Genomic DNA, 25,064 nt, shown 5'->3' with positions numbered 1-25,064 from the left:
ATCAGAGCCTACCGCAAGTCCTGCGTAACCTTAAGCTACGGGTACATTCTGGTAACATAGCCCTTGGCAAGCTGGCTGGACCCCCACTGAACAAGCGGGGACCGGCAGGGATGTTCCAGAAGGTCTCCACACACATTCGCTGCACTTTTTTTTTCTCTCTCCTCGCATATTCCCGACTGTGTTCCTGAGCCAAAGACAGCCGCACGTGTTGCTTTCCTTGCAGCTCATTGGCCCAAAAGTCCCCTCAAGCTTGCCTCTCGGGAGACAGAAAAAGGCAGAAGAAAAATAGGCTGTCGAAGAATTCTCACTCTGACGCCAACCCACTCGGTTGCGGCTCAGACAACCCCCCTGCCTCATTGGCCTGCTTTTCGAGACTCTGTGACCGAGACTGTAATCGGCAATTGTAATTGCAATGGCTGCATCCAAGACTTCTTTTTGCTTATGATGTTGTGCGGTTTGGGGCTGCATCCAGGACGTCATGTGCAGATCCAGGAAAACAAGCATTCTGCTCCCGCTGGTCATATCGTGGCGTCGAACCCCGGTCATCAACGTTTGACTTTGATCCCTCCCTGTTCCATCCGGACGGCTTGCAGCAAGCACGATGTCAATTCATTTGCCAAGAGGAGTACGGTTCGTGGTAGGAACTCGGGGCATATCAGCGTGTTATGCAGCTCGTCCGGTCTTATGGCAGGCTGGGTGTGGGGGATCTTGAATGCAGACTAGTCCCTTCCTTGTAAAAGCTAGCTCCGCAGTAGTTCCAACTGTGGCCATGCCGCTGGGGTCTGCGATGGATTGCTGGATATCCTCTCACCTCTTTGCCTGCCTCGGTGTTTCTATAACCGGAGACTGATTGTCTAGTAACCTGCGTAGTTCAATATCTAGGCCCCCTCGGATCCGCCGCCAGGTCCGCCTTCCACCCTCCCATGCCCCAACTGAGTAACCTTCAGCGGTTCTCGAGCGGGTAGTACATAATGTCCAAGACGTCCTGGTTCCTCTGCCTCGATCCTCTTCTCAGTTTCCTTGGGCCAGTGGACAAACTTTCTTCGGCTCCCGGTTTCGTCTAACTATCCAGGCGACTCGACATAAAATCCCACCGGTTGTTACTCTTGAACAGCTCGTTTGTTTGTTCTGTTCTTCCATTCACCAAAAAACCCCCTCGTATAGATTTACCTAATATCTACCTACCTATCTACCAACCGTCGCCTTGGGTAGTGTAGTGTATATACCACACCACCCAAGACAACATGGCTTCCTTCATCCGCCATCACCGGGAACACGACCCTCCCATTGGCGAGATCCCAGTCCCCCATGGTCCCGCCACCGGCGCCGAACATGATCACTACCCACAGCACACGGCGCCCGCCACGGACCACGAGAAGGACATCTTCAAGCATCTCACACACCCCGACGACTCCTACACGCCCGAGGGCATTTACTGGGCCGACCTCCCCTTCTGGAAGCGTTACAGCTTTGTCCGCCAGGTTGACCATGCTGAGACCATGTCCGAGCTGCGGACCGTCGGCAACATGTTCAAGAAGGACCCTCTCAGCCCCATCGCCTGGTACTTCCGCAACGCTGTCCTTCCTGGTGCCGGCCTTGGTCTGGAAGGTTACGTCCTCTTCTCCATCGGCAACCTCGAGCCCCTCTTCAAGTCTGTCTGGCCGGACTGCTGGGGCAACCACAAGGTGTGCAGCACGAACTGGGTCGCCGCGGTGACATATCTTGAAGTTATTGGTATCATGATTGGTCAGGTCGCTGTTGGCGTGAGTGCTCCTTGACAACCCCCAGCCGAATGAAAGCAAAACCGCAGTAGACTGACTTTGTTTGCAGATTATTGGTGATTGGATTGGTCGACGCTGGGGTCTGATTCAAGATGCCTTGATCATGCTTCTGGGTCTGATCATGTTGACCGCCACTTGGGGCACCACCCTGGAGGGTTGGGTCATTTGCTATGCCTGGTCTCTTTTCATTTACAGTATGTCATCCCCGCCCCTTTTGTCGTCCAATTCTCGCTGTGGCTAACCAATAATTCCCATAGGTTTCGGTGTTGGCGGCGAGTACCCTATCACTGCCACGTCTTCTATGGAGAATGCCGTTTCGGCGGGCAAGTTGTCGACCCGGGACGATCGTCTGCACCGTGGCCGCAAGGTCACCATGGCATTCCTGATGCAGGGTTGGGGCCAGTTCTTCAACCAGGTCATCCTCATCATTCTGCTGGTCATCTTCAACCGAGGATACGGCGAGGGCCCCGTGTACAGCCAGATCACGGCGCAATGGGTGTTCCGTCTGTCTTTCGCCATTCCTGCCGTCGGCACACTGTGGTTGGCGTACTACCGTACCTACAAGATGCGATCCGCCAGCAAGCAACTCGAGAAGGCCAAGAAGAAGGCTAACGTTACCGGCTACGATGCTAAGTCCCTCAAAATGACTTGCAGCAACTTCGGTGGTCGACTGTTTGCCACGTCTGCCGGCTGGTTCTGCAACGATGTCTTCTTCTACGGCAACAAGCTGTTCCAGGGCAAGTTCATCGCTGTCATCAGCGGTGGCAAGAGCAACCTCTGGACGACTTGGCGCTGGAACCTGATCAACGTCGTCGTGGCGCTTGCTGGCTACTACTTGGCGTCATTCCTCATTGACAACAAGATGTACGGCCGTAAGCTGATGCAGCAGGTCGGATTCCTCGTCTGCTTCATCACTTTCGTCATTCCTATGTCGAACTATTCCTACTACACCAGCCCCGCGGGTATCCATTCCTTCCAGGCCATGTACTTTTTGTCCTCGTTCTTCAACCAGTTTGGACCCAACTCGGTTACGTTCTTGGTCGCTGGCGAGGTGTTCCCCACACAGATCCGAGCCAGTGCCCACGGGTTCTCGGCCTGCATGGGCAAGGCCGGAGCTCTGCTTGCGTCGGTCCTCTACAACTACATTGACGACCAGACCAAGTTCTACGTCGTGCCCTGGTTCGGTCTTGCTGGTATGCTGGTCACGTTCTTGTGGCTTCCCGACACCACCGGTCTCGACCTCAAGGAGCAGGAGCGCCGCTGGAAGTACATTCTGGAAGGCCGCGAGAAGGAATACCACGGCATCGCCATCCACCCGCAGCACTTGTCCCTTTGGGAGCGTTTGATGGGTGTCGGCAAGAACTATCACCCCGACATCGACACAAAGAGCAAGATTGAGGATATGCGTGCAGAGTGGGCCGAGAAGGAAGCTGCCAGGGAAGACCCCGAGGCTAGCAACCTGTACGACGACGATGACGAGCTCACGGAAGATATCCACAACTACTTCTCGGGCAAAGGGCCCGTGCGACGAACGGGCAAGGGTGGCTTGAAGGAGAAGGCAGTTGCCAGTAGCGCACCCAGCAGCACGAGTGAACAGACGGCTGTGCTCGGGGAGAACGAGAAGGTTCATGGGTAGATGGTAGATTACGACGTTACGAATTTGGCAGGCGATCAAAGAATGTAGACTGCTTGTGAATAAACGGCTGGAACAGCAAACATTGATACCCCAAGTACTGAAGCTCCTCGTGATCTTTCTGTGACGTAGTGTATACATACAATCTCCGATTGATTCGGATGTAGTAGTAGAAATGAAACGTGCTGGAATAGAGATAACGTGACTTCGCGTTTTCTTTGTCGCGCACGGGTTCCGCGTTCAAGTAAGCAAGTTAGTGGGGGTTCCCTAAATTGCTAGGCACATTGGCTTGTGAGCGTAATTGAGTCTTTGCCACCACCCTACCCTATCTATCTATCTATCAATTATTTGACAGCTTGCTTTGTTAAGAAAGGCGCATTCACAGCATGATTCGGGGGGCATCGTAGAGGTCGAAAGGAACACACGAAAGCAACGAGAACGAAACAGCCAATAGCCAGAATGCCCCCAGCTAAGACGGCGAGGGCCAAACCAGCAACCCCCCGCCAGTCCAAGCTCAACTTTGGCCCTCTCAAAGTCAACGGAAAGACGTCAGCTTCTAAATCGAAACTGCCCGCCAATGGCAACATCCTGAACTTCTTCAAGAAGGTCGATGTCGAAGAACCGCTTTTCATAGGCGATCCTTCGGTCGGTGGTGCCGGCGCACTCTCGTCGCCGCTAGGCCCGAAACTTGAGGACCAGACAGTCGACGGGATCCACCGCCTCGAGCCCGAAGTCGACCCCTTGTCCGAGGCGAGGTTCAATGAGGATGCCGGCTCGTCGAAACGACGTAAACTGAGCCATGATGGCGAAGAAATAGATGCTCCAACAGCAGGTACACATGGAGCTGCAGGGGGGACCTCGACGTCGCAGAAACGAGTCAAGAGGACAAAGGCAAAGAAGGGCCCCTTCGTAGACGACTCGGACAGCGAACCGGACTCGGCCGTCCAGACGCCGACGAAAGAAGAGACCCCAATGGATTCGCCGGGCATGACAAGGTTAGAGGAAGACACCGCGCCACAAATAATCCCCCCGAGACCCGCTTTGCTAAGGGACGAGAGTTGTGCAGTCGTGCCCGATGTTCCTCAGATCAAGACAGAGGACTCGGTGTATGACGATTTCAAGGACATGGATGAGATGGAGGCCTTGTTTGACGACGAGCTCGACAATGGCGAGGAATACCGCGCCATGCGCTACATGCAGGAGCAGGCGCGTCTCGAGGCCGAAGATGCCACGGATATGCCGCCTGATGGCGCAGGAGAAGGTACCCACGACGAAGGAGATATGACGGCAAGCTGTCCTTTGTGCAGCGCCAGCCTCGCCGGATTATCAGTGGAGCATGCCTCGGTGCATGTGAATGCGTGCCTTGATGGTAACCCACTGCCACCGCCGAAGCCACCAGCTAAACCCCCACCGGAACCCCATGTCGAATCTTCGGATGTAAGCAAACGCTTCTCTCGAGCCGCTGTACCGAGGCCGGGGCAGGCAAACCCGATAGAACTGGGCAGCAAATCAGCCAGCCAACCTACGTCCGCCTTCAGTAAGCTGATGTCAACTCACGCCGAAGACGAAGCTTGGGCCTCGGCTGCCGCTACCGAGACTGCTTCTCGTGGGAAGCCGGCCTATCAACGGACCTGCCCCTTTTACAAGATCATGCCGGGGTTTTTCATCTGTGTGGACGCGTTCCGGTACGGTGCTGTCAAGGGATGCAACGCATATTTCCTGAGCCATTTCCACAGCGACCACTATATCGGGTTGACGGCAAGCTGGTTACACGGTCCGATCTACTGCAGCAAGGTGACTGGTAGCTTGGTGAAGAATCAACTCCGGACAGCTGCAAAGTGGGTGGTGGAGCTTGAATTTGATGAAAAGGTCGAAATACCAGGCACAGAGGGCGTTACCGTCACCATGATACCAGCCAACCACTGCCCTGGAAGCTCCCTATTCCTTTTCGAGAAGGCCCTGGGAGCAGCAGGTAAAGGATCGGCTCCAAGAACGCAGCGTATTTTGCACTGTGGGGATTTCCGTGCGTGCCAGGCTCATATTGCACACCCCCTGTTAAAGCCTGACGTTGTAGACTCGATATCTGGCAAGACCAGACAGCAGAAGATCGACATATGCTATCTCGATACCACCTATCTCAATCCTCGCTACTCTTTTCCACCTCAGGAAATGGTTATCAGCGCATGTGCGGAATTCTGTAAGACGATATCGGGGGACCCAAATGCCACAGATGATGCATTCGAGGCCCTCAAGGGGCCGAAGGGGGACCACCTCGGTCAGCAACTTCTTTACAAAGGACTCGGCGGGCAACGAGGCTTCCGGTGGTGAGACTAAAGACGGGACGAAATCCAACCCTAAACATCGCCTCTTGGTCATCTGCGGCACCTATTCGATTGGCAAGGAGCGCATTTGCAAGGCCATCGCCCAGGCCCTGAACACCAAAATCTTTGCCTCGGCTTCCAAAATCAAAATCATCAAGCAGCTGGGCGACCCCGAGCTCGCCGCCCTCCTCACCACGAACCCGCGCGAGGCCCAGGTCCACATGCAGATGCTGATGGAGATCCGGGCCGAGACGCTGCAGGAGTACCTCAATGGCTACAAGCCGCACTTCAGCCGCATCGTGGGCTTCCGCCCGAGCGGCTGGAACTTCCGGTCGCCGACCTCGACGGCCCGCAGCGTCAACGTCAACGTGCAACCGTCGTCGGTGCCGACGACGCAGGTTCTGCACGGACCGGCCTGGCGGACGCGCTTCGGGCCCCGCGACTTCGCCGCCCAGCGGGGGAGCACGCGCGAGGCCATGTGCTTCGGCGTCCCCCTACTCGGAGCACTCGAGCTTCCGCGAGCTCGCGCTCTTCACCATGGCGCTGCGCATCGAGAAGGTCGTGCCCACGGTCAATGTCGGCAGCGAGGCGAGCCGCAAGCGCATGAAGGGCTGGCTGGATCGCTGGAGCGCGGAGAGGCGGAGGGGCGGGGTCGTTAAAGTCTTACCGGAGGCGACGGAGACGATGACGGAGGACGGGGATGGTGACGACGTGGCGAATCTAGGGAAGGGTAGTAGTAGTCGTAGTAGTCGTAGTAGTAAGGGCAGCCATCACAGGGGGGTAGATGAAGACGAGCTCTGGGGTAGTAAAGATGGCCAAGGCGGTTGGGTTAATTGGTAGGATACTACTCTGTGTACAGGATACGATGATATATACCTTGTTATGAATTATGAATATAAGAGTCAAATTGTAATACATAGTTTAATGGTATATACTTCCAGTATTATAGCTTATTTAGATTGCGGCACTTTGACAGTGTACCGGTCCTTTATACGGTCGGTAAATTCCTGCTTCACATGGACAGGCATTGTTTGACCCTGCTCGTCATTTCTGTGTGCTCCCTGGTCGGCCCTTTGGCCATTGTATCACCTACTTACTCTACGATAGGATGGAGGAGACGAGACGTTGTCGTACGAGAAGTCACGGCGACCCATTTTTCAAGTAGCTTCCATATACGTACACGAAGGAGCTTTGGTGTGTAATATGCATTTCAAGGAATTTCTTGGCCAAGAGAAATTGGGTATGTCAGTCGGCATAGATGCGGGTATATTCCTCTTCCCCCCTAGTGGAAGTTGAATCCAGAGCAGGGATGGCGCCTAACTAACCTACCACCAGCTCTCATAGCTATCCGAGGGTTATAGATGAAGACAAAAAAAACCGCGTGTCCGACTATGGTCTTGCAAGCCATCAAGTCATATCTCGACTCTCATCAGGGCACCCAGGGACCCCTTCGCCGGGGCGCCTGATGGTACTTCTTGGCCACGAGTCTCGAATGGGACTTGTACATCGGAAATACCCGGGGCTCTTGCATTACCGCTTTGTGTGAAATGGTGTTTCCAGCCAGCTGCGGGGAAAACATAGTTCATCACTTCGCTTTGGCAGCTTGGTTGGCAGCCTCTGATGGGGGAGGTTAGTGGGCAGATTCGGACCAAGAGAAAAGCGACACGGGTAATAGACGAGGGCATATTTGCAATGGTAGATCAGAGAGGAGAATGCGTCTTCGGGGTTAGAACTTACCTCTCCGTGTGGCATCCTCGAGCAACGTGACGTCGACGGCGCTGTGGGGCAGATGGACATATCGCACGACAGAGCCGCGGATGAAGACGTTCTTGACCGAGCTCTGGTAGTTTGCGTCGTTAGTCCCGGGCTTGGTCGTTGCAGACACAGGAACGACATACCAAGTGAGGGTACTTGAGCTCCTCGAGGACCTGAATATCATCGAGCTTGATGTTGAGGTACTGGTCGACGCTCTTCAGGGTCCCCCGGATCTGAATGTCATTCTTGAGCTCGACGGTGACCTCGTTGTCGATGAGGGTTTTGAAGAAGCTAAGGCAGAGGCACGTGAGACGTCATCCTTTATCATGTTGCTTGGTTGGAGCTTGCTGGCTTGCGTACCTGAAGAAAAGCATGTTGGCGTTTTCTGGGGCAGAAGAGAATGGAGCTTTTCAATAAAAAACAGAAGATGGAGATTGGTCAACAACAACGACAACGACACCGGGCTTGTGTAGTAATCATGGAGTGGCAGCGACCCTGGTGGTTTCCTTGGCGATGTTGGATGCCATCGGGAGACGGACTCTGGTGAGTGGCCCAAGGTTGATGGAACTGATGAGAGGGTCAATATCACGTGATCTACATCGACCCGCTTTAGTGTCTACCTACCTTAAGTAATTGCAGTGCATTCATTAATTCACTACGACTCTCGGAAATGTCACTGTCACTTTCTCCTTTTTATTCATCACCAGCAGAATCTTCTGCACCATCAATCAGTACCTGGCTGTCACAAACATCAAGTCTGGGTAAAGTAGGGAGTAGTAGGGAGGGACGGAGTTCCCGCTAGATTGGTTGTATTTGATGTATTCGAACCCGAGACTCCAGCCATTTGATGGTTTCAATGGAAGCCCATTGGGTACAAGGTCTAACCTAAGTCGATGCCTCTTTGTCCAAGACCCAACGAATCATGCCACCTCTGCTACCACTTGCATTTCCAATTTGGGTAATGGCCTAGGGTAGAGCGTGTCTGTCTGTAATCGTGTCGTGTGCTGTGTGGAATTTTGGCCGCGATATCTGGCAAACTCAAGCCTCGCTCAGAGTGTACGTGTGATGTAGCCTGACCTTGGTACAGGGGGGTCATGAGAAAGACCGCGGATAAAGAGAGAGAAGAACAAGAAGAGAGAAAAAAAGCCTCCCATATACCATCTCAAATACTAGACATGAAACGAATAAGAGGTCGCGCAAGCTACAGCAAAGTGGGGTATCCTTCCTTTCATCTCATTCGTATCCCTCCACCTGTCCATTCCTAAATAGAAGATTCCCAAAAGGCCGGCGGGAAGCAGTCCCTTTCCGGCCGAGTACGCCCTCCCACGCGAATGCAGCTGCGCGGGAGAGAATGAACGAGACGAGAATAGTACGAAAAGGAAAATAACAAGACGAAAGAAGAAGAAAAAAAAACCATATCGCGTGGGCGATGGTGAAAATGTTTAGGAAAGCCTTTGAGAGTGAACGTCCTGGCGCCCCCTGTCATGATGCTAATTCTCCTTTGGCAAATATGCGACAGAGCCCCCTTACGGGAGGTCTTTTGGTAACTCGCCCCAACCTGTCCATTAAAAACAGTCTCAAAACGCAGCGCTACGCTTCCCTAGAAACACAAGGACTCCCCCCCCACCATCGTTGCGAATGCACAGAGAAAATATATCCTGGCTCGAATCAGAAACGTCGTGACTCATAACGTGAACCAACAGGATTCCTGCGGTCCGACCCCTTGCCGCCAACCGACCGCCTCTAGCTGTCGTCTTCGGCATCCTCGTCCTCTTCATCCTCCGGGCTCTCCGTCTCCAACTTCGCCTTCTTATGTGGATGGCTCAGGCTGGCTTCCGATTTCCTTTTCGTGCCTGCCTTCGCCAACACGTCCGCCACTGCCTCCGCGTCCGTCTTGCCATCGCCCTTGCCCTTCTCGATCTCAGCCACTTCATCCGCCGTCAGGAAACGACCACCGGGGCCGCGAGGTCTGCGCATGGCGTGGTTGTGTCTCGATTCGTGAAGGTATGGCTTGCGGCCCTTGCTGGTCAGGCGCAATGCCTCCTCCAGCCGCTGCCGAGCCACTCTTCTCTTGAGGATGCGATGAAACTGTTTGGCGTTGACGTATAGGGGTGATTCTTCAGCCCCGGCCGTCATCTCGGGTGATTGCGGTGGCGGCATGGCCTGCGCAGGGGGCATGGGGGGCTGTGGCACTGTAGAGCGCGCGTTGTGGTTCATCATGGGCGTGTTCGGCAGACCTGGGCTCGTAACTTGACTCAGACGGCGTCCTGGTGGCATTTGACTCATCTGTTGTGGCGACCGCGGTCCAACTCCGTCCTTCTTACTGCCTACCCAGACCCCATCCTCGGTGACGTCTGTGGTAAGCTTGGATCCGAAGGCATGTAGTTGCTGTACCCCGTACCCCCAGCGGCGGCGGCAGTGGCGGCCATTGCCGCGGCCTGTATGCCGGGAACGCCATAATGCATGTTCTGCTGGGGAACACTGTACTGCGTCTGATACATGTTGTGATTCTGGCCAGAAGTGGCTGGCTGGTGCTGGTTAGGGAGGATGGGAGACGACTGAACGCCGTGATGGGGTATGGTATGACTGGTCGGAGATGTGATGGTATTTCCGCCTGCCGTATTTGTGTAACCAGATTGGATGTGTCCTTGTGAGTGCGCCGACTGGGGTTGCTGATATTGGGCGTAGTCCATCATTCTTGGGAACTGATGGCGCAGTGGGCGACGGGGATGCGCGTGATACCAAACCAACGGTTGATGTCTCTCGTCGCGTTATACAGATGGAAACAACCGGCCCACCAAGCTTACAGAACAGGGTCGAGAGGAGCTGAATATGCGTGGAAGCTATAAGCTGCGTACGTGCACGACGGTATCTGTGCAGTCGCAAAGGCAAAACTGCAAAACTGGAGATTGACGTCGTTCTTCAGATAGAAGAAAGGTCCCGAAGGATGGCTGCAGTTGGGCAGTCACTTAGGTAGCCGTGAGTGGGCGAGATGTGCACCCAATCTATTGGATATGCGTGGATGAGCTGGCAGTCGTCGATGTGGTAGGTGCACAGCGCAAGTCTCCGGTCCACGGCATATGCAAGAGGCGATGTGATTTAGATAGCTTCAGACCCTGACGCGGGGCGAATGTGTGTGTGCGTGCGTGTGTGGCTGAGCGGTGGTTGCTTCGGAGGTGGGAAGTCAGAAAAGAACAAGCCGAGCTTTCAGTATAGCAGCCACGCGTGGACTTGTCCAAGGATGGGGCTGTCGTCCAGAAACAAATGATGTGCCTATCAAATGTCTTCTGCGAAAATCAATAGTCCTGGCGAAACAGCTTGAGCGGAAGTTTCCCCAGAATTCTTCTTCTCTCCGTAATACTGGACTATATGGCGGCGGGGCCTATCCAACCAAAAGCATTAGAACCGTTACGTTAAGTATAAGATGGGGGGGGTTTCGGATGATGATGCGAGGGGCATGGATGGGTGGCCAGTTGCTCATTTTTGCGCCTTGGGCCACCACTTGATGCGCTGGCATGCATGACGGAATATGCACGAGCTACGGCCCCACTCCATTTTGACCAGCTCAGCGATCAGAAACGAGCGACAAGAAACCTGCCAGCCTTTGACCGGTGGCGGCGCAAGGCAGTTTCGAGAGGGTGTGCCTAGCACTCCAACTTAGAGCCCAAACGGACACATCTCCCAAGCTATCTAGTCCTATGCACTTCGTTTCGCCCCGGGGAGGAAGAGGAAACAAACGACAGACGGTTTGACGGCGCCGAGATATGCAGCTCGCAGAAGAAACACATGCGACGCGCATGCCACAACGTTGGTTTGGGAACATAAGTGGAGGCACTAGCCATCCACTCCAACGTGGAGAAGGTGTGTGCGAAAAGGGACGAGGGAGAGAGAATAGGAAAGGCCCGAAGACAAGCTACACAAGATGGGATGAAATGGAGTAGTGGTGGTGTGCTGGGCAGAGGGGCAGCAGGCCTTGCTAGCAGGCGAGGGTGCACCGGTTTCCAAAGCTATGCCCGCTTTAAGTCATGAACTGGTGGCAGGCAGATGTATCGTTGCAGATGGGCAAACCGGGCAAGGTTTTAGGAGGGGAGGGTATGTAAGAGATTTGAAAAAGGAAGTGAGCCGCGTACCTTTTTGGTCCAGAGTACCACGCCGTTGGGAACCGACAGACACACCTGGATATTCTGCTGAACAGATGAGATGGTGAGTGCCGATTTCTCTACCATGCAACGTCAGTAAGCCGTGTTTCATAGGTCTGGTAAGAAAGAGGAACTGTTGGCAAAATGGCCACCTCGTGCCAGGCAGATAGCCAGCGACATATATCGCTGCTGACGGGGCTGCAACTTGCAGGCAACGTCGGACAGATGGTGCATTAAGTAGGTATGTACATATGTAAGCAAGCCAGCGAGGACGTAATGCCTACTCCAGCAGCAATAGCTAGAGGCACTTATACATCCATCGGGTACAGCTGGCGGCTCGGGCCCGGCCACTTTGACCGGTGCAGGCAGGGCAGAGCAAAAAAAAGGGAAGAAAAGGTGGGAAGGGACTAACAGGTACAGTACACCACTTACTTACTCAAGTCGCGCAAGAGTCGCGCGTTGGAGGGGTCTCGGGGGAGCTGAAACTCGGCCTTGAGGCGATAGCAACAACGGCAGTGCTATAGAGGCACTCTGATTGAAGGACAGGCAACAAAGTCAACTGTTATCCACAGGTGGTCCCTGTCACTTGACGACTATCGGAACCAATAGAGATGGTGAGAATGGTCCTGGCGACGATGATAGGTCTTGCTAGGAATTGGCAATCCGGTCGAGGATTTTGGCGGGCGAGCAAGCCGTTGATTTGCTGGATAGACGGTTGTCCAGTGTTTGAGTTTTGCGCAAGCTCTCTGACTGGCTGGTTTGCTATTGAATGGGGCCTCTTCGTTTTTGAGCGCAGCCACTCAAAAGGCAGAGTGATTCAATGCAGCGGGAAGAGAGCACAAAGTATGCAGTCTCTAGCTGCTGGCAAGATAGGACGACGCAGGCGCACTGGAGTATCTTGTGCGGCGGAATGTCGCGCGTGTTGTGTCAGACGAGAGAAGAAGGGGAAAAGAGAGAGAGAAAGAGAGAAGCGCGTTCTGCCGGTGTCAAAAGACGTAGGTAGTAGCGGTGTCGCAAAAAGTCGCAAGGCGCGCGCTCACACAAAGCAGCACGGCAAGACACTTGCTGGTCGATTGCGCACCAATGAGAGGGGCGGGCGCAAGCAAATGTCGTCTGGCTGTCTGTCTGGAGCTTAAGTTTTTCTTCCTCTCTATTGAGCTGCGCAGCGCGCGTACGAAGTGGGATTGAGTTGAGGTTGCGGTTCCTGAGTTGAACCTGTTTGGCGGGATCGAATCAGAATGCAGAAAGGCTTGGAGGAGGGCTGCGATTCGCGAGTCGAATGCGGAGACGGGTAGGTCAGTTTAGCGAGAACGGGAAGGGCAGTATAGTGTTGCCAGAGACTCTTTGTGATTTGACAATCAAGAGACGAACTGTGCGTGGATGGTGGTTGGAATGTGTCGGTGTTTTTGGGCCTGCTTGTTTGGTCTGTTCTGGCAGGAGAGACAATTGATTCGATGAATTTTGGCCGTTGTGGACCAAAGAGGAGAGGGGATTGGTTGGCAGGAATTGGGCGATGCTGAGTAGAAATGGGAAAATCCACGAGGGTTTTTTTTGACGGGGCGCGACTGGCACAGTGACTAATCAGATCAGGGCCTCCAAGAGTCCAGAGGGACGGACTATGGATGGACAGCGGTGCAGGGGCCGAAAGAGAAAAGAAGAAAAAAGCGAGAAAATATGTAAGAGCCGATCCCACTTGTTTCTGGTTCTGGTTTTGACTGACTCTTTTGCTGCCCAGTTTATTCCTGATCCACTGGGCTGGGAAAGCAAGTTGGTCCACTGCTTGAACATCAATTGCAGATGATCCATGTACATACTAGGAAGTATGGCTTGCGGCAAATGCTCAATCCGATATTCCCTGTGTGAACTTTCATTTCAATTTCATGGCAGGCAGCAACCCGAATAGAAAGACAGAACACAAGAACCGGGCAGGCGGGCGGACGCTTCGGCTCTGTGACAGGCGGTACTGCTGACAGAGAAAAGACCCTGGCTGCTGGTTGTGATACCAGGCTACATACAAGAAGATAAGGTACGTACCTTGATTTATCGATCAATAACACCAGAAAGGAACGACCAACCACCTTGGCGGCTAATAACAGTAAACCGTTTCGAGTACGCACAGTGCTGGATATGTATTTCGGTTTATGTTGTATGCAGTTGCTGCTTGTCGCAACGCCTTTTACTGCTTCAGCAAACTCACGCTTCCGTCGACTCGTGTTTGACAGGAACCTCTGGTGCCTGGAGACAATATGTTGTTTTTTCTTTGAATTTTCTTGTCGTGGGGGCCGTGGTTTCGTAATGAGCGGTGTCCAGAACTCGTGCTGCGAAGAGGTGGCTGGGGTTCCAGAATCCAGAGTGAGGGTCAGCTGTGCCTCTTTGCCCACACTTGCCCGCCAGACTTGCTAGCTAGCCTGAAAGCTCGTCACGGAAACTGGCCCAACCTGCCAACGGGCACCAGTTCGAACCGTCACAAACTAGCCATACGTACTTGGTGGTAGCGAGCCGTGGCAAGGCGCTTGCAAGATGTGCCAAGTGCCTTGTCACCGGAAAGGCAGGAGCTCGAGGTCTATCCCTCGGGGGGGAGGGGGGTTTGGCCGACAGGGATGGCTTCGGTGGGAGGGCAGTCCGAGACCGAATGGGCAAAAGGTCGTCACAGCCGGACCACAGCCTAAAGACCAAACCACAACTGCGTCGACAGTTCTCTGGCGCGTCTGAAGTGTTAATAAGTAAGCTATTACACACGTACGTATCAGTGTATATTTTGGTCTGCTTTACGTAGCCGTGTACGTATGTAGATGGCAATTCCACGCACAGAGGGCCGGCATTGGCCGCGTCTAATATCCAACACTTGTTTACCTTGGTGTCTCGATCTTCTTTGTTTCTCATGAGATACAGCACATGGCCATGGAAACGAAACGGCGGGGGAACAAGAAAGAACGAATATGGCAGGACATACGTGATTGATCGCTGATCGCCTCTATGCTGATCCAGCTGTCAGGCTATGGAAGAGACGGCGTTTTGGTGTGACACGAAGCAAGCAGCAAGCAGTCCTAATTTTAGACTGAGCTACTGTAGCCTGGGTCGACAAGTACACCGTGCAGAAAGCGACAGTGCTCGATGCGATACGATATGTAAATCGAAAAACTGCGGGGGAGGTTGGGACTTGGCGGCCTGGATACCTGCGCTCCAAAAAAAAACAGTCAGAAGTCAGAAGGCTCCAGCTAACAGTGCAGACAGTAACCACCCGCTTGGGTTTTTGGATCTTCGAACTGAATCGGGCTCTTTACGGCTCGCGTAAACGACCAAGTTGAATGATGTTGGTCTTTTGGCAGTTATCAGCGAGCCGTACAGATTCAGACAAGAGAAGGCTATACAAGTCGATAATCGTGTGACATCATATTCAAAGAAAGACATCTGTATAATGCACACTGTGTGATGGTACATGGGGCGGAGGGGAGGGGGGAAGCAGAGCGTGTTTTCCCGTCTTCACAATCGACTTAGTGAACCGCAGAGTGCATCATTCTGACGGTGAGGGTGGTGAGACGGGATCAGAGGCGAATCTGTTTCCTTGACATGGTCGCCGGTCGCAGAGTTTCCTGAAAAGTCGGTGTAACAAGACGACATGCAGTGCGTGCGTGCTCAACTCAAGTTTGAGTGATGGACTTTGGACGTCGTCAATCCACGCGGAACGTGCATGGCTAAAAAATGCAGGTCTCCGGTTGACGGGATGGATCCAATGAATGGTTTGATGATGGGATGGGGTTGTTTTTTGAGATCTGGGACTGGGAGAAGATGTGGTTTGGCCCGTTTGGGACTCACCCGTTCTTGGTATCCTTCCTATTCTCAATGAGATCTTTGCGGGGGTTTTGTTAGAAATCGAGTGGACGAGAAATCACGAGAATGAGCCAAAAGCAGCAGCCCCGTGAGTGGTTGAAAATTCATTTGATTTTCCGTCAATTCAGAGCAGTTCTTTCCACCCCCTTTTAAAACTTTCCGGTGTTGAAATGCGAGAGGCCTGTGCTCCAATCAAGACGCCATCGTCCGTGTGTCGTTTTGTTGCATCGCAAGGAAGGCAGCCCCAGAGCCCAGGGTAACTTCTGCCAGGATACATAGTCGATTGGAGATCTCAAAACGAGCCCCATGGTGACATGGTCTGGGCAGGGGGGTCTTGGCTGATCCTGAGGTCGCCATTTCGATATCCATACCGCACCAGACCACGTGAAAGATGCCAACAATCGATATCATTTGTTCTCACCCAGTTGACTTGAACTTCCCTGGTAACTTTACTCGATGCCTGCCTGTCTCCATCCACAAAGTTACGTCTATTTGGCCCCGGCCCCCGGGTCCTTCAGACCCCTACGACTGCGAAGGCACAGCCGTTATGCGAATTCAAAGTCATGTGCTCCCTGCGTATGTACGTTGGAACATCCCGTGGACAGTGCAACATGGCTGTCATTGATCATCGTCGTCCAAGCCCAAACGAGGGTCGAGAATTCCGGGCCAATCAGCGCTCAGAGATGCCATTCTGTTCTCTCATTCGGTCTCACATCCTCCCCAGGCTTCCCACTTAGTTCCAACGCCAATCCTACTATCATAACTCTATCCTACACGCCTGCCAATGCCCATTCCTTGGTGCCTGGCGGCTAACGGGAAATAAACAGTTCGGGTAGCCCCAAGCTGACGCTTCTCGCCGCTTTCGTCAAGTTTGGCTCAAGCTTGACGGCGTTGCGGAGTCAACGGTGTGGGATGGAAACCACAGGTCCATCAGCCCGCTCCGAGCAGGTCATGTTAACCGCAGAATACCATTGGCTGTTGCGCGCCACCCAAAGAAGTGATGGTGGTCTGTCCCAGTCCTTGGCCCATCTAGATATATCTCTCCGTATCTGCTTGTTTGCTTTTGCCGCACCGCCAGCGGAGAAGAAAAGGTGATCCAGATTAGTGATGAGACATACATGTCTACACGTGGATAGCCGCTCAGCGGGTGCTATGCTATGCACTTGTAAATCAAGGTAAACCCGGTAAAGACTGACGGCTGGTGTTGTCGATCGCCTCGCCCACGGTTGTGTTGTGATGGATTCTAAGCCACTGGAAAGCCAGCCGGCCTGTCGCGGAAATGAGGCATCGTCTGACTAATGGGCCATTTGCTGAATACCGCCGAGCTGCTGAAGACGGCAATGCTCCCGCGTACTATTTTGCGGCTTGCGGCCTCGTCACAGGGGGCCGTGTAATCACTTCGTTCAGCCGCTGTGATAGGGCCATTCCTACAGAGTCATCACGAGGGCCGACCCAGAAATCATCAATATAAACATTATACGTCGCTTGCAGCCAGATTCGTATTGATGATTAAGTGCTCAGCTCTTCAATGGGGCGTTTCATTGGGAGCCATATGATGGAATAACAGCATGTGTTCTTTCGAGTCCAGATACCAGGTCTGGCCGGTCTGCCACTCAGCCTATGTAAGAACATGTATCAGTCACGTTAAGCTTGATTGAATCGAGTTGGGTTGGACATTGATCCGAGTATGAATCAATAATCTGTCCATGAAGTAGCCTGGTTCTCGACTTGCGTTCGAGTGATAGAAACATGGATTTCGGTTGCTGCTACGGAGGCAAGCCCCTAATACCCATTGACTTGCATCCCTTGGCCCTTGAGACCAACGCGTTGGAGTCAAGTCCCCTGTAATCGGGATGTAATTTTAACGGAATGAGTCTGTTGATGTAAGCCTTTCTCAGGTTGTGAATGCCAGTGTCTTCCCTTGGCCATTGCCAGCCAATCCGCAGGAAAGCCATAACACAGGGCTGACCCAATTTCTTGATCACCTCACAAGGACCCTAAAATATGCCCAGGTATGATGCCCTTCATCTCCCACATCCCTTGCTACATCCAAACGTTCAAGTCTGGACTATGTATAGGCCCATGCGGTATCAAATTGCTTCTCGAAGTCCTCACGTATCCGCTTCCTGACTAGGCCCGCCTGAGATCACAAGTCGGTCGCTTAGACCTCTGGCATATTTAATGAATGGCAACCTCGAGTCTCGGGAAAATGTTCGAATGTCAGTGCACTCAAATCGTTTCTTGCAAAGACAATCCCACTTACTCCCTGGATGGCATCCGCGAACCCGACTCGTACTGTTTTCGTGAGAAACAGAATACAGTTTATCTAAACCAGCTACACTCAAGACAACCAAATATCCCCCAAGTGATGCCCGAGTAGCGGGCCATCTACTTCTCGGGCTCATGTATATCAGTATATTGATGTATTCGGCAGTTTGGGAATGAATGATCCAACCACATCCGCGAGCCCTTATAGCGAATAGACAACACAATGTCCTGGGGTTTGGCACCCGCCTGTTAACTTTTTGAACGAAGATAACTTATGTGGGCATATACCCTGTCCTTACGGACGACATTACCTATCTGTGGTATTTGGTTGTATGAAGGGCTGGTGTAGGTCCACATTGACCACTTTGGTCGATACGTTGTCGCCCGTGGATATGCCATGCATATCAGTAGGTGCGTAAGTACGAGCCACGAATGGCGAGGTAGCTTTGTTGCACCAAGACTAGGAACTGCTATCCCATCAGGTATTGCGATGTAGTATCTAATATCAGTCTTGGTTTTCACATACTACACAAAGACACCATTGACGGAAGTCTACCTACTTACTCTTGAAAGACCTTATTTTTTCTTAACCAAGTAATACGCAATGTAATCTATGGCTATCCAGTGCCAACTCGGTCGCCTTTGTGGATACGTGTGGTAAGTCGGCTATCGCAGCTATACTCGGGCTTGTGAATAGACAATACACAATGAGCTGCACCAACCAAGTCTGAAGCAATCTATGTATTATATTGCCTTCCTACCCCAGCGACATAATCCGGTGGCCATACAAAAACAACAGCCCTAATAGAGCCTTAGCAGAGGCAGGTAAATCTACACCTCGTCTGACAAGTCTGCATGTCAAAGGCTAAAGGCTTATTGTCGTTGACCTGGGGCAGCTGGGGAAATGACGACAAGTTCGAACCTTGCAAGACTGACAAAGGTCTTTGATGATGCAGATACAATTTCGGACTATGTGCATATAGTTTAGTCCTGCATGCTTTGTCCGTGGGTATCTTCTCTCGCCAAGTGCTTGCAGCGCCCGTAAAGTTTCCCCTCCTCACATCACTACTTTCTTCAAAAAAATCCGAGGACCACCCCCTCTGAAGATTCCGTGCCTGCGCGCATCAGGAGAAATAAATCAAGCCAGCAGGGAGAATAAGAAAGCCGCTATTCCTAAAACTATGCTGTTACTACAGCGACCAGTTCTACGCCTGCGGATGCCGCTACATCGACCCCAAGACTGACGATTACCTGCGGGTAACACAACGATGCGAAAAGGCAAAGAGGAAGAACAGAGACTGCCCGCCAGCCAAGCCCTTGGATCTTCGCTGGCAGCTGACGCAGGAATATTGCAACAACCCGAACTGTCCAGCTCAGCAAGGCGACGATGGTGGCCAAAGGGGCGGCGAGCGTGAGGAGTGTGAACAATGAAAAAAAACAAATGGAGGACCCTTCAGTGTCAGAGGCCGTTGCTTGGTAGACTGAAAGAGACTGCCCAGGGATGGAAAGCGTGACTGGCTGGCTATACTGGGGAGGTCAAGGATATTTATCATAAGAGGCAACGACCGCAAAGTTACCGAATCACTAACCCACTCGACCTGGACGCCATTGTCAGGTTATTAGCTTATAGCTCAGGAAATATCAGAAACCCTCGAAAAAGACGTCTATTTCATGTCATCGCTTTCTAGCAGCAGGTATTATAGACCAGCTCTTGGTCCTGTTGCACCCCCTTTCCCCACTGCGCCGCCAGTTGTAGACCAACGAACGCCCTTGGGTATTAATCCCACAAAGTACTCTATATACCAATGCCCTTCCCTTCTCCCTTCAACTGGGCCGTAAAGTTTCCCACCCGCTCATTTCGGTAGCATCGTCGTCTCCCAGCAGATCCACTGCCGAATTCTTCACGGGCTTGGACGCCTGCGTAGGCGCTGGCTGAGGGGGCTGAGGGGGGCGTGCAGGCAACACTGGCTTCCGGTGTCCTAGTCCTGGCAGGTTGACACCTCCGCTGAACCCACCTTGCCCGTAATTAGTTGTTCCTGTCTTCGTGGTTATTGACCTCTGGGGCTGGTTGGAGCGCTGCATCCCTCCTGTCAAATTAGGAGAGTTGCTCTGCTCCAACCTAGATGTCAAGTTCTGTATGTTGGTGCTAGCCCGCCGGGGCATATTTGGTTTGTTTTTATCTTCATCAAATTGGCCAAAGTCCTGAAAACCTGCGCTCATAATTGGCGAGGTGAGGTGTACTGGCTTTTTGGCAATCTAGGCAGAATAAATTAGCCATGGAACACGGCTTGATTTAAAGGAAATGTCCGGTTGAGTCAAAAGTGAGTGATAGTATATAGCTAGCTATGCCAAGAGTCCATGGGAGACTGAGCATATACCGACGCAATGCAAGCCACTGGGTTTGCGAATCGTATACAAGTTTGTCGAGAGAATTTGAGCGTCAAGAGCCTTGTTGGTACAGACTATGAGCCCCACCAAAACTCGATGAGAAGCCTTCTAGATTGTAATGGCGTCACATGAGTAGGACGGAGGGCGATTGCCAACCTAGGAGTTACTTACGGGCGGTGGTGCCTTGGATTTCCCGAATACTTGTGCTGGCACCGCAGACAATGGCTGCGTCTGTGAAGGCGACGGGTTAAGCCTCGGCGTTTGGACGCTTTCCCGGTTGATTGGTATAGCTCGGGCCTGCGTCCCCATAGTGTTGTTGCTTGTTTGACGTCTCGGAGGGGAGGTGGTGGCGGTTCGTGTATCTGGCCTTGTCCGGTGATTGGTTCATCCATGAGATTGATACGTCCAACCTTAGCAGGCAAAGCTGAAGTTTCATACGGCGGAGGCAGCTTCCTAGGCGTAGAACTCGAGGCTGATGTAGACAATAGTGTAGAATGATTAATGTGTTCGTAGGGTGAGCTGGAGATGCTTGAAAAGGAGCCAAGCCGCGAATTTGCCCGGGAACATTCACCCATTCGTTCTCGTCACTCGGGACAAAAGGATTCGAGGGCCGTGTCTTATTAAGCACCGTCGACGAAGCACCGTCAGTGGACCGCGGGGCTTGGATCGAGGATTGTGCCATCTTCCCGTTCTCCAACCACCATCGCTGGCGATCCGAGCTGGCAGGCGGAAGACCCGGTTCAATGGCATCATATCCGATGAGGTCTTCGTCCTCTGAATCGTCGAGTTCCAGGTTCGTCCCGGCCTGGCCAACCTCGGCTTTGCGTCGATCATACAGCTTACGACTGATCTTTTCCTTCAACGGCTCGTCAATAATATTGACGGTGCATTGGTAGGTTGCATACACGGGTCGGTGGTCAGAAAACCGCAATGGGGCTGAGCTATATGCCAACTGTCTGATATTGGTACCCTTTCGTAGGATACGATCTGTCCAAGCCGGAATCCGTGCCTTTTCACTGTGGTATCGTCAGAAAAGATTGGCAACACACTTAAGCCACGACTTCACTTACGAAGTATCATATCTATCAGTTCCGATATCGAATTTGTAAGTCGGCATGAAGGTGATTTTGGCCTCGGAGTAGAATGGGAAAGCCAGACCTGCGACCATTTGGAGATTCAACTTGATTATTGTTAGCAGATGCAACCCCTGATACTGGTTTAAGGCGCAGTTACTCACCTGGTCGTTTTCGTAGAGCCTTTCTAGGTCCTGGTGCTTAACCAGTTCCATGGCTCTTTCATGGCTTAGACCAATACGGTAATTGAAGTCACCAAGCCATACAACGGTATCTGTTGGGATTAGCATCTTGCTTCATATAAGGAGGGGCGAGTCATTTACCATGGTCATCTATGCTCCTGTTTCTCTGGAAACGAAGTCCGTGATGGATAGTTGCGTAGTCCCGGTTGCGCTCCTCATAGTTGGCAAAGCCAGCTGCCAAATGAGCTGTCACAAAGCATAACTGGGTATTCGCATATTCCATCCGAATGGCTACAGCGCCTTTGTTCCCGGCGATTCCCGACATGCCGGTTTTCTTGACACTGCCTTCAACGTTCTTGATCTTGGATAGCACCGAGACCTTAACAAATATGCACAGAGCTGCGCCAACAAGCTGCCCACTGCGTAGCAACACATATTTCTCACCCCCTATTCGTTGTGCATGCCCATTCAAGGTCTTCTTGATGGCTCTTTCCCATGCTTGTTTTCGTGTAGGATCGCTATTCATGATTTGTTGGGCGCTCAGCTCGACGATTTCTTGGAATCCCACAGCAACGATCTCAGGCTGAGATGAACCTAATACATCGGGATGCAACCATGGCGTGAGATCATCGTTAATTCCCTCAGTCTTGCCATTAAGGTTGAATGTGCCAACCAGTCTGTCCCATTGTTAGTGAACTCGGCGATATGATACTAAATATTACTGGGACGAGGGCAAGGGGCTCACATTGTAATATTCTCAGTGGACGAGAACTCGGCAGCTCGCTTGCCCAACTCCACCGAGACGTAATCGCTGATAGGATCAAAAAGATGTACGGGAGACTGGCCCACCAATCTGCCCAGGAGCATATCAATCGTGTTTTGTCGCGATTTATCGGCAAAGTTGTTTATGTATAGTCTGGTTGCACTCTTTCGCGCATCCGCGATCGCACCTGCCAATGACATCTTGCCATGTCTCGTGAACGACGACTTCAAAGCCCCTGTTCCAGCATATATCCGGGACAGTGCGTCGCCATTATCTGCCCATAAGGTAGAATGACGGACCCAAAAGTCCGACGAAGCGTATTCAGTCCTGTGATTCAGGAACGACTGAAAAGCCAGCTGCGAAATGAGTGTCTGGATCAAGTTCGTACGATCAAGACAGTCAAGGCAATTGGTGCGGAAAACCCCTTCTTGCTGCAGAACCACAACCATTCTGTTACGCTCCGTAGGATCTTGCACAACATCTCCCGCATCATTCATCTCTTCAGCGAGGTGATAAGCGAATCCGTCTGCAGAATGCTCGATATAGTTTTTGATGCCTTTCGCTGCTTCATAACCCATCGACTTTGTTTCCGCGTGGAAATCATAATCTGTAACCCGCAGAAGGGTGTGGTCCCGATTCTGTTTCTCGTCGGGTCGACTTAATGAACAGTGATTCACGCCAAAATGATATCTTTGCGTAAGCTCAACCTCTCCGGGCTTGGACTCGCTCAGCAAATTGACAACATGTACAGCGCCGTAAGATTGCTCGAGGTCATCGAAGTGCTTGTTGAATGCAGGCTGCGATCCTTCAGCAGATCGTGTTATCGATATTTTCTGCTGGCCTGGGATAAGACCTGCACTTTGCTCCCAAAAGACTGGAACAGACCCGCGGACCTGAACGTAAGAGAAGAGAGTTCCAGAGGGGCTCCAGTAGATGGTCTCACTCTCGACGAAGTTGGCCACGTGGCCATCATCATCGATACCTCGACTGTTGAAGCGTGTACCTGCTCTCTTGCAAGACAACCGGGAGATCACTGTTAAGAAAGACGGAAGACCAGGCTTCGCAGTGCTCAAAGGTGCTGCGATTTGTGGTATCGTCATGGTGGAACAAAATCCCCGTATCGCCGAGGTCAGGATCCTGGATGCATCCAGGGCCTCGCGCTCATGGACAAGAAGTCTGGATCGAAATTGTACTAGGGGACTGATCATGAAGGAATTCCACAAGAACGAATCGTCGAAGTTGTCGATATCAAAAGTGGCAGAATCTACCGGCCTGTGAATTTGTTAGAATTGGTGCATCAAAAGTTAGGCAGGGGATGCCACTACTCAGGAGAATACTGACCTGTCTTGCAGTCGATTTGTCAAGTCAAAATCGGTGCTGTAGTAAAAGCTGCCATTGTCAAGAGCTTTTGGAGCTCTTGATAGGGGTATTCGACCTCTCCTTCCCTGCGCCCAAGATCCTGGCCATATGGGGAATTTGCATCTGATAGCTCGTTGTCGTACGAGTTGAGAGAGAAAACGTTGTCGTATTCGGCGCTGTTCAGACAGAAGAAATCCACGTTCGCGATCCGTTCGACCGTCTCGCCGGGCCGCACAGAAGCAACTCGGTTTGCTTGGGTAACGACGGACAAGAAAACATCTTGGTCGATGGTAATGAGGCCTAATGTGCCATAGATCGGTCGGGGAGTAAGCGGTCGGAAATCGTTCAGGAGCTTCTTAGACGCAGGCGTAAATTCGACCATGCATTTGGAGATGGCACCTTCGCTACCAGCACGTGGCCTCGCCGAGGATACGGATACCAGCGATCCATTGGCAATTGCTTCGCTCGTGGTCGGACTGTAGCGGAAAATCAAGGCGTGCGAAGAGGAGACGATGGCGATGGCGCGATGAGGGTAGTCACGGATGAGCAGTTGGCTCGACTTGTCGGATGAAGGCCCCACGACAGTATCGCGCGCTGCCGCTCTCGGGTACTGATCCATGTCGAGAACCTAACTCAACAGCATAGACGACATGTGGGCGCCACGAATACTTGTCGCATACCAAGTCTTACAACAAATGCCGAGGTGGGATTTGACTGCGATCGCGACCTGCTACTCTCTATTATGTAGAAAGTAAGTGGTAGGTGCAGGTGAACTTGCGCTGGCAATGTTCAATGCTGTTTCCAACGTCATTCGGGGCCCCACAGTATCATCCCTTATCGATACCGACGATCTAACATGGCGACTTATTTTTACAGTCGCGAATATCACAAGTTGATGAAACCGTCACGGCCTGATTAAGAGGCTTCGGTTTCGACAACTCGCCATATGGGGGACTCACACACGCACAGAGCAGACATTCCCAAGACGTATTCAACATAGTAATCTAATCTGCTAACTTGGGCTGTGCCAGGCACGACGACGCCAATTCCGGTTCACACACATAGAAGCTTACTGCTGCGATAGCACACGTCCATGTATTCAATGCCAAGAGACCGTGACCACGTATATCTCGCCAAAATCAAGCATTCCTAATTAAGCTCTGCTCAAAAGAGCACAAATCTTATATTCTCGATACCTTGCAGAACGAAACCCGGGATTTCCACAGGAGGAAGGCAACGCCGTCCCGCGCCGAAGCTGGATCTGGGAATGTGCTCAAAGACCTTGGGGGCTGACCACTTGGTGCCTTGTCTTCGAGAGGGAGGGAGGGTGAGCAGAATTATAGGATGAAATAGAGGGATGTTGAGGCCTCAGATTAATGATTTGAGATCATGAAGCTCAATGAGCTTTATCCCTCTTCCTATCATATTGTTTGTGTGGGGTATCATCATCGGCCATGTATTGGAAAGGAAGAAGAAGGCATCGACCTCCCTCCAAGTCCTGATTTTAATACTGCCGGGGCTGAAGATGGTGAAGTGGAGAACCATCAATTCTCTGCCCCCCGCCCAGGCCC

The 25,064-nt window shown here is 52.3% G+C and overlaps 5 protein-coding genes across 5 annotated transcripts; 2 read left to right on the top strand and 3 right to left on the bottom strand.

Annotated features, from left to right (window-relative positions):
* Nucleotides 1-1,244: 1,244 nt before the first annotated feature.
* PG994_011213 (major facilitator superfamily transporter) lies at nt 1,245-3,417 on the top strand (the record flags this gene model as incomplete). Its single annotated transcript, XM_066862622.1, has 3 exons — nt 1,245-1,763; nt 1,831-1,975; nt 2,039-3,417. 3 exons carry the CDS (start codon nt 1,245-1,247, stop codon nt 3,415-3,417), a joined length of 2,043 nt encoding a protein of 680 aa, XP_066711732.1.
* A 456-nt stretch (nt 3,418-3,873) lies between these two features.
* PG994_011212 (DNA cross-link repair protein pso2/snm1) lies at nt 3,874-6,575 on the top strand (the record flags this gene model as incomplete). Its single annotated transcript, XM_066862621.1, is given in 3 exon segments — nt 3,874-5,586; nt 5,711-6,223; nt 6,240-6,575. The coding sequence occupies 3 exon segments, from the start codon at nt 3,874-3,876 to the stop codon at nt 6,573-6,575; spliced, it is 2,562 nt and encodes an 853-aa protein (XP_066711731.1).
* Nucleotides 6,576-7,320: 745 nt separating this feature from the next.
* On the bottom strand, nt 7,321-7,864 carry PG994_011211 (uncharacterized protein; the record flags this gene model as incomplete). The annotated part of the gene is made up of 4 exons (XM_066862620.1): nt 7,321-7,352; nt 7,473-7,575; nt 7,634-7,781; nt 7,851-7,864. 4 exons carry the CDS (start codon nt 7,862-7,864, stop codon nt 7,321-7,323), a joined length of 297 nt encoding a protein of 98 aa, XP_066711730.1.
* A 1,369-nt stretch (nt 7,865-9,233) lies between these two features.
* PG994_011210 (CCAAT-binding transcription factor subunit B) lies at nt 9,234-10,186 on the bottom strand (the record flags this gene model as incomplete). The annotated part of the gene is made up of 2 exons (XM_066862619.1): nt 9,234-9,844; nt 9,892-10,186. 2 exons carry the CDS (start codon nt 10,184-10,186, stop codon nt 9,234-9,236), a joined length of 906 nt encoding a protein of 301 aa, XP_066711729.1.
* Nucleotides 10,187-19,552: 9,366 nt separating this feature from the next.
* On the bottom strand, nt 19,553-24,112 carry PG994_011209 (Inositol-1 4 5-trisphosphate 5-phosphatase 1; the record flags this gene model as incomplete). Its single annotated transcript, XM_066862618.1, is given in 9 exon segments — nt 19,553-19,984; nt 20,288-20,435; nt 20,446-21,132; nt 21,187-21,296; nt 21,354-21,463; nt 21,513-22,048; nt 22,117-23,406; nt 23,476-23,616; nt 23,637-24,112. The coding sequence occupies 9 exon segments, from the start codon at nt 24,110-24,112 to the stop codon at nt 19,553-19,555; spliced, it is 3,930 nt and encodes a 1,309-aa protein (XP_066711728.1).
* Between the last annotated feature and the right edge of the window lie 952 nt (nt 24,113-25,064).

This window comes from Apiospora phragmitis, assembly GCF_038363925.1.
Source record: "Apiospora phragmitis strain CBS 135458 chromosome Unknown utg000010l:1.0-9815664.0:1.0-9183399.0, whole genome shotgun sequence".
Lineage (NCBI taxonomy): Eukaryota > Fungi > Ascomycota > Sordariomycetes > Amphisphaeriales > Apiosporaceae > Apiospora > Apiospora phragmitis.
The sequence above is the reverse complement of the archived record's forward strand: the minus strand, read 5'-3'. Positions and strand labels throughout refer to the sequence as shown.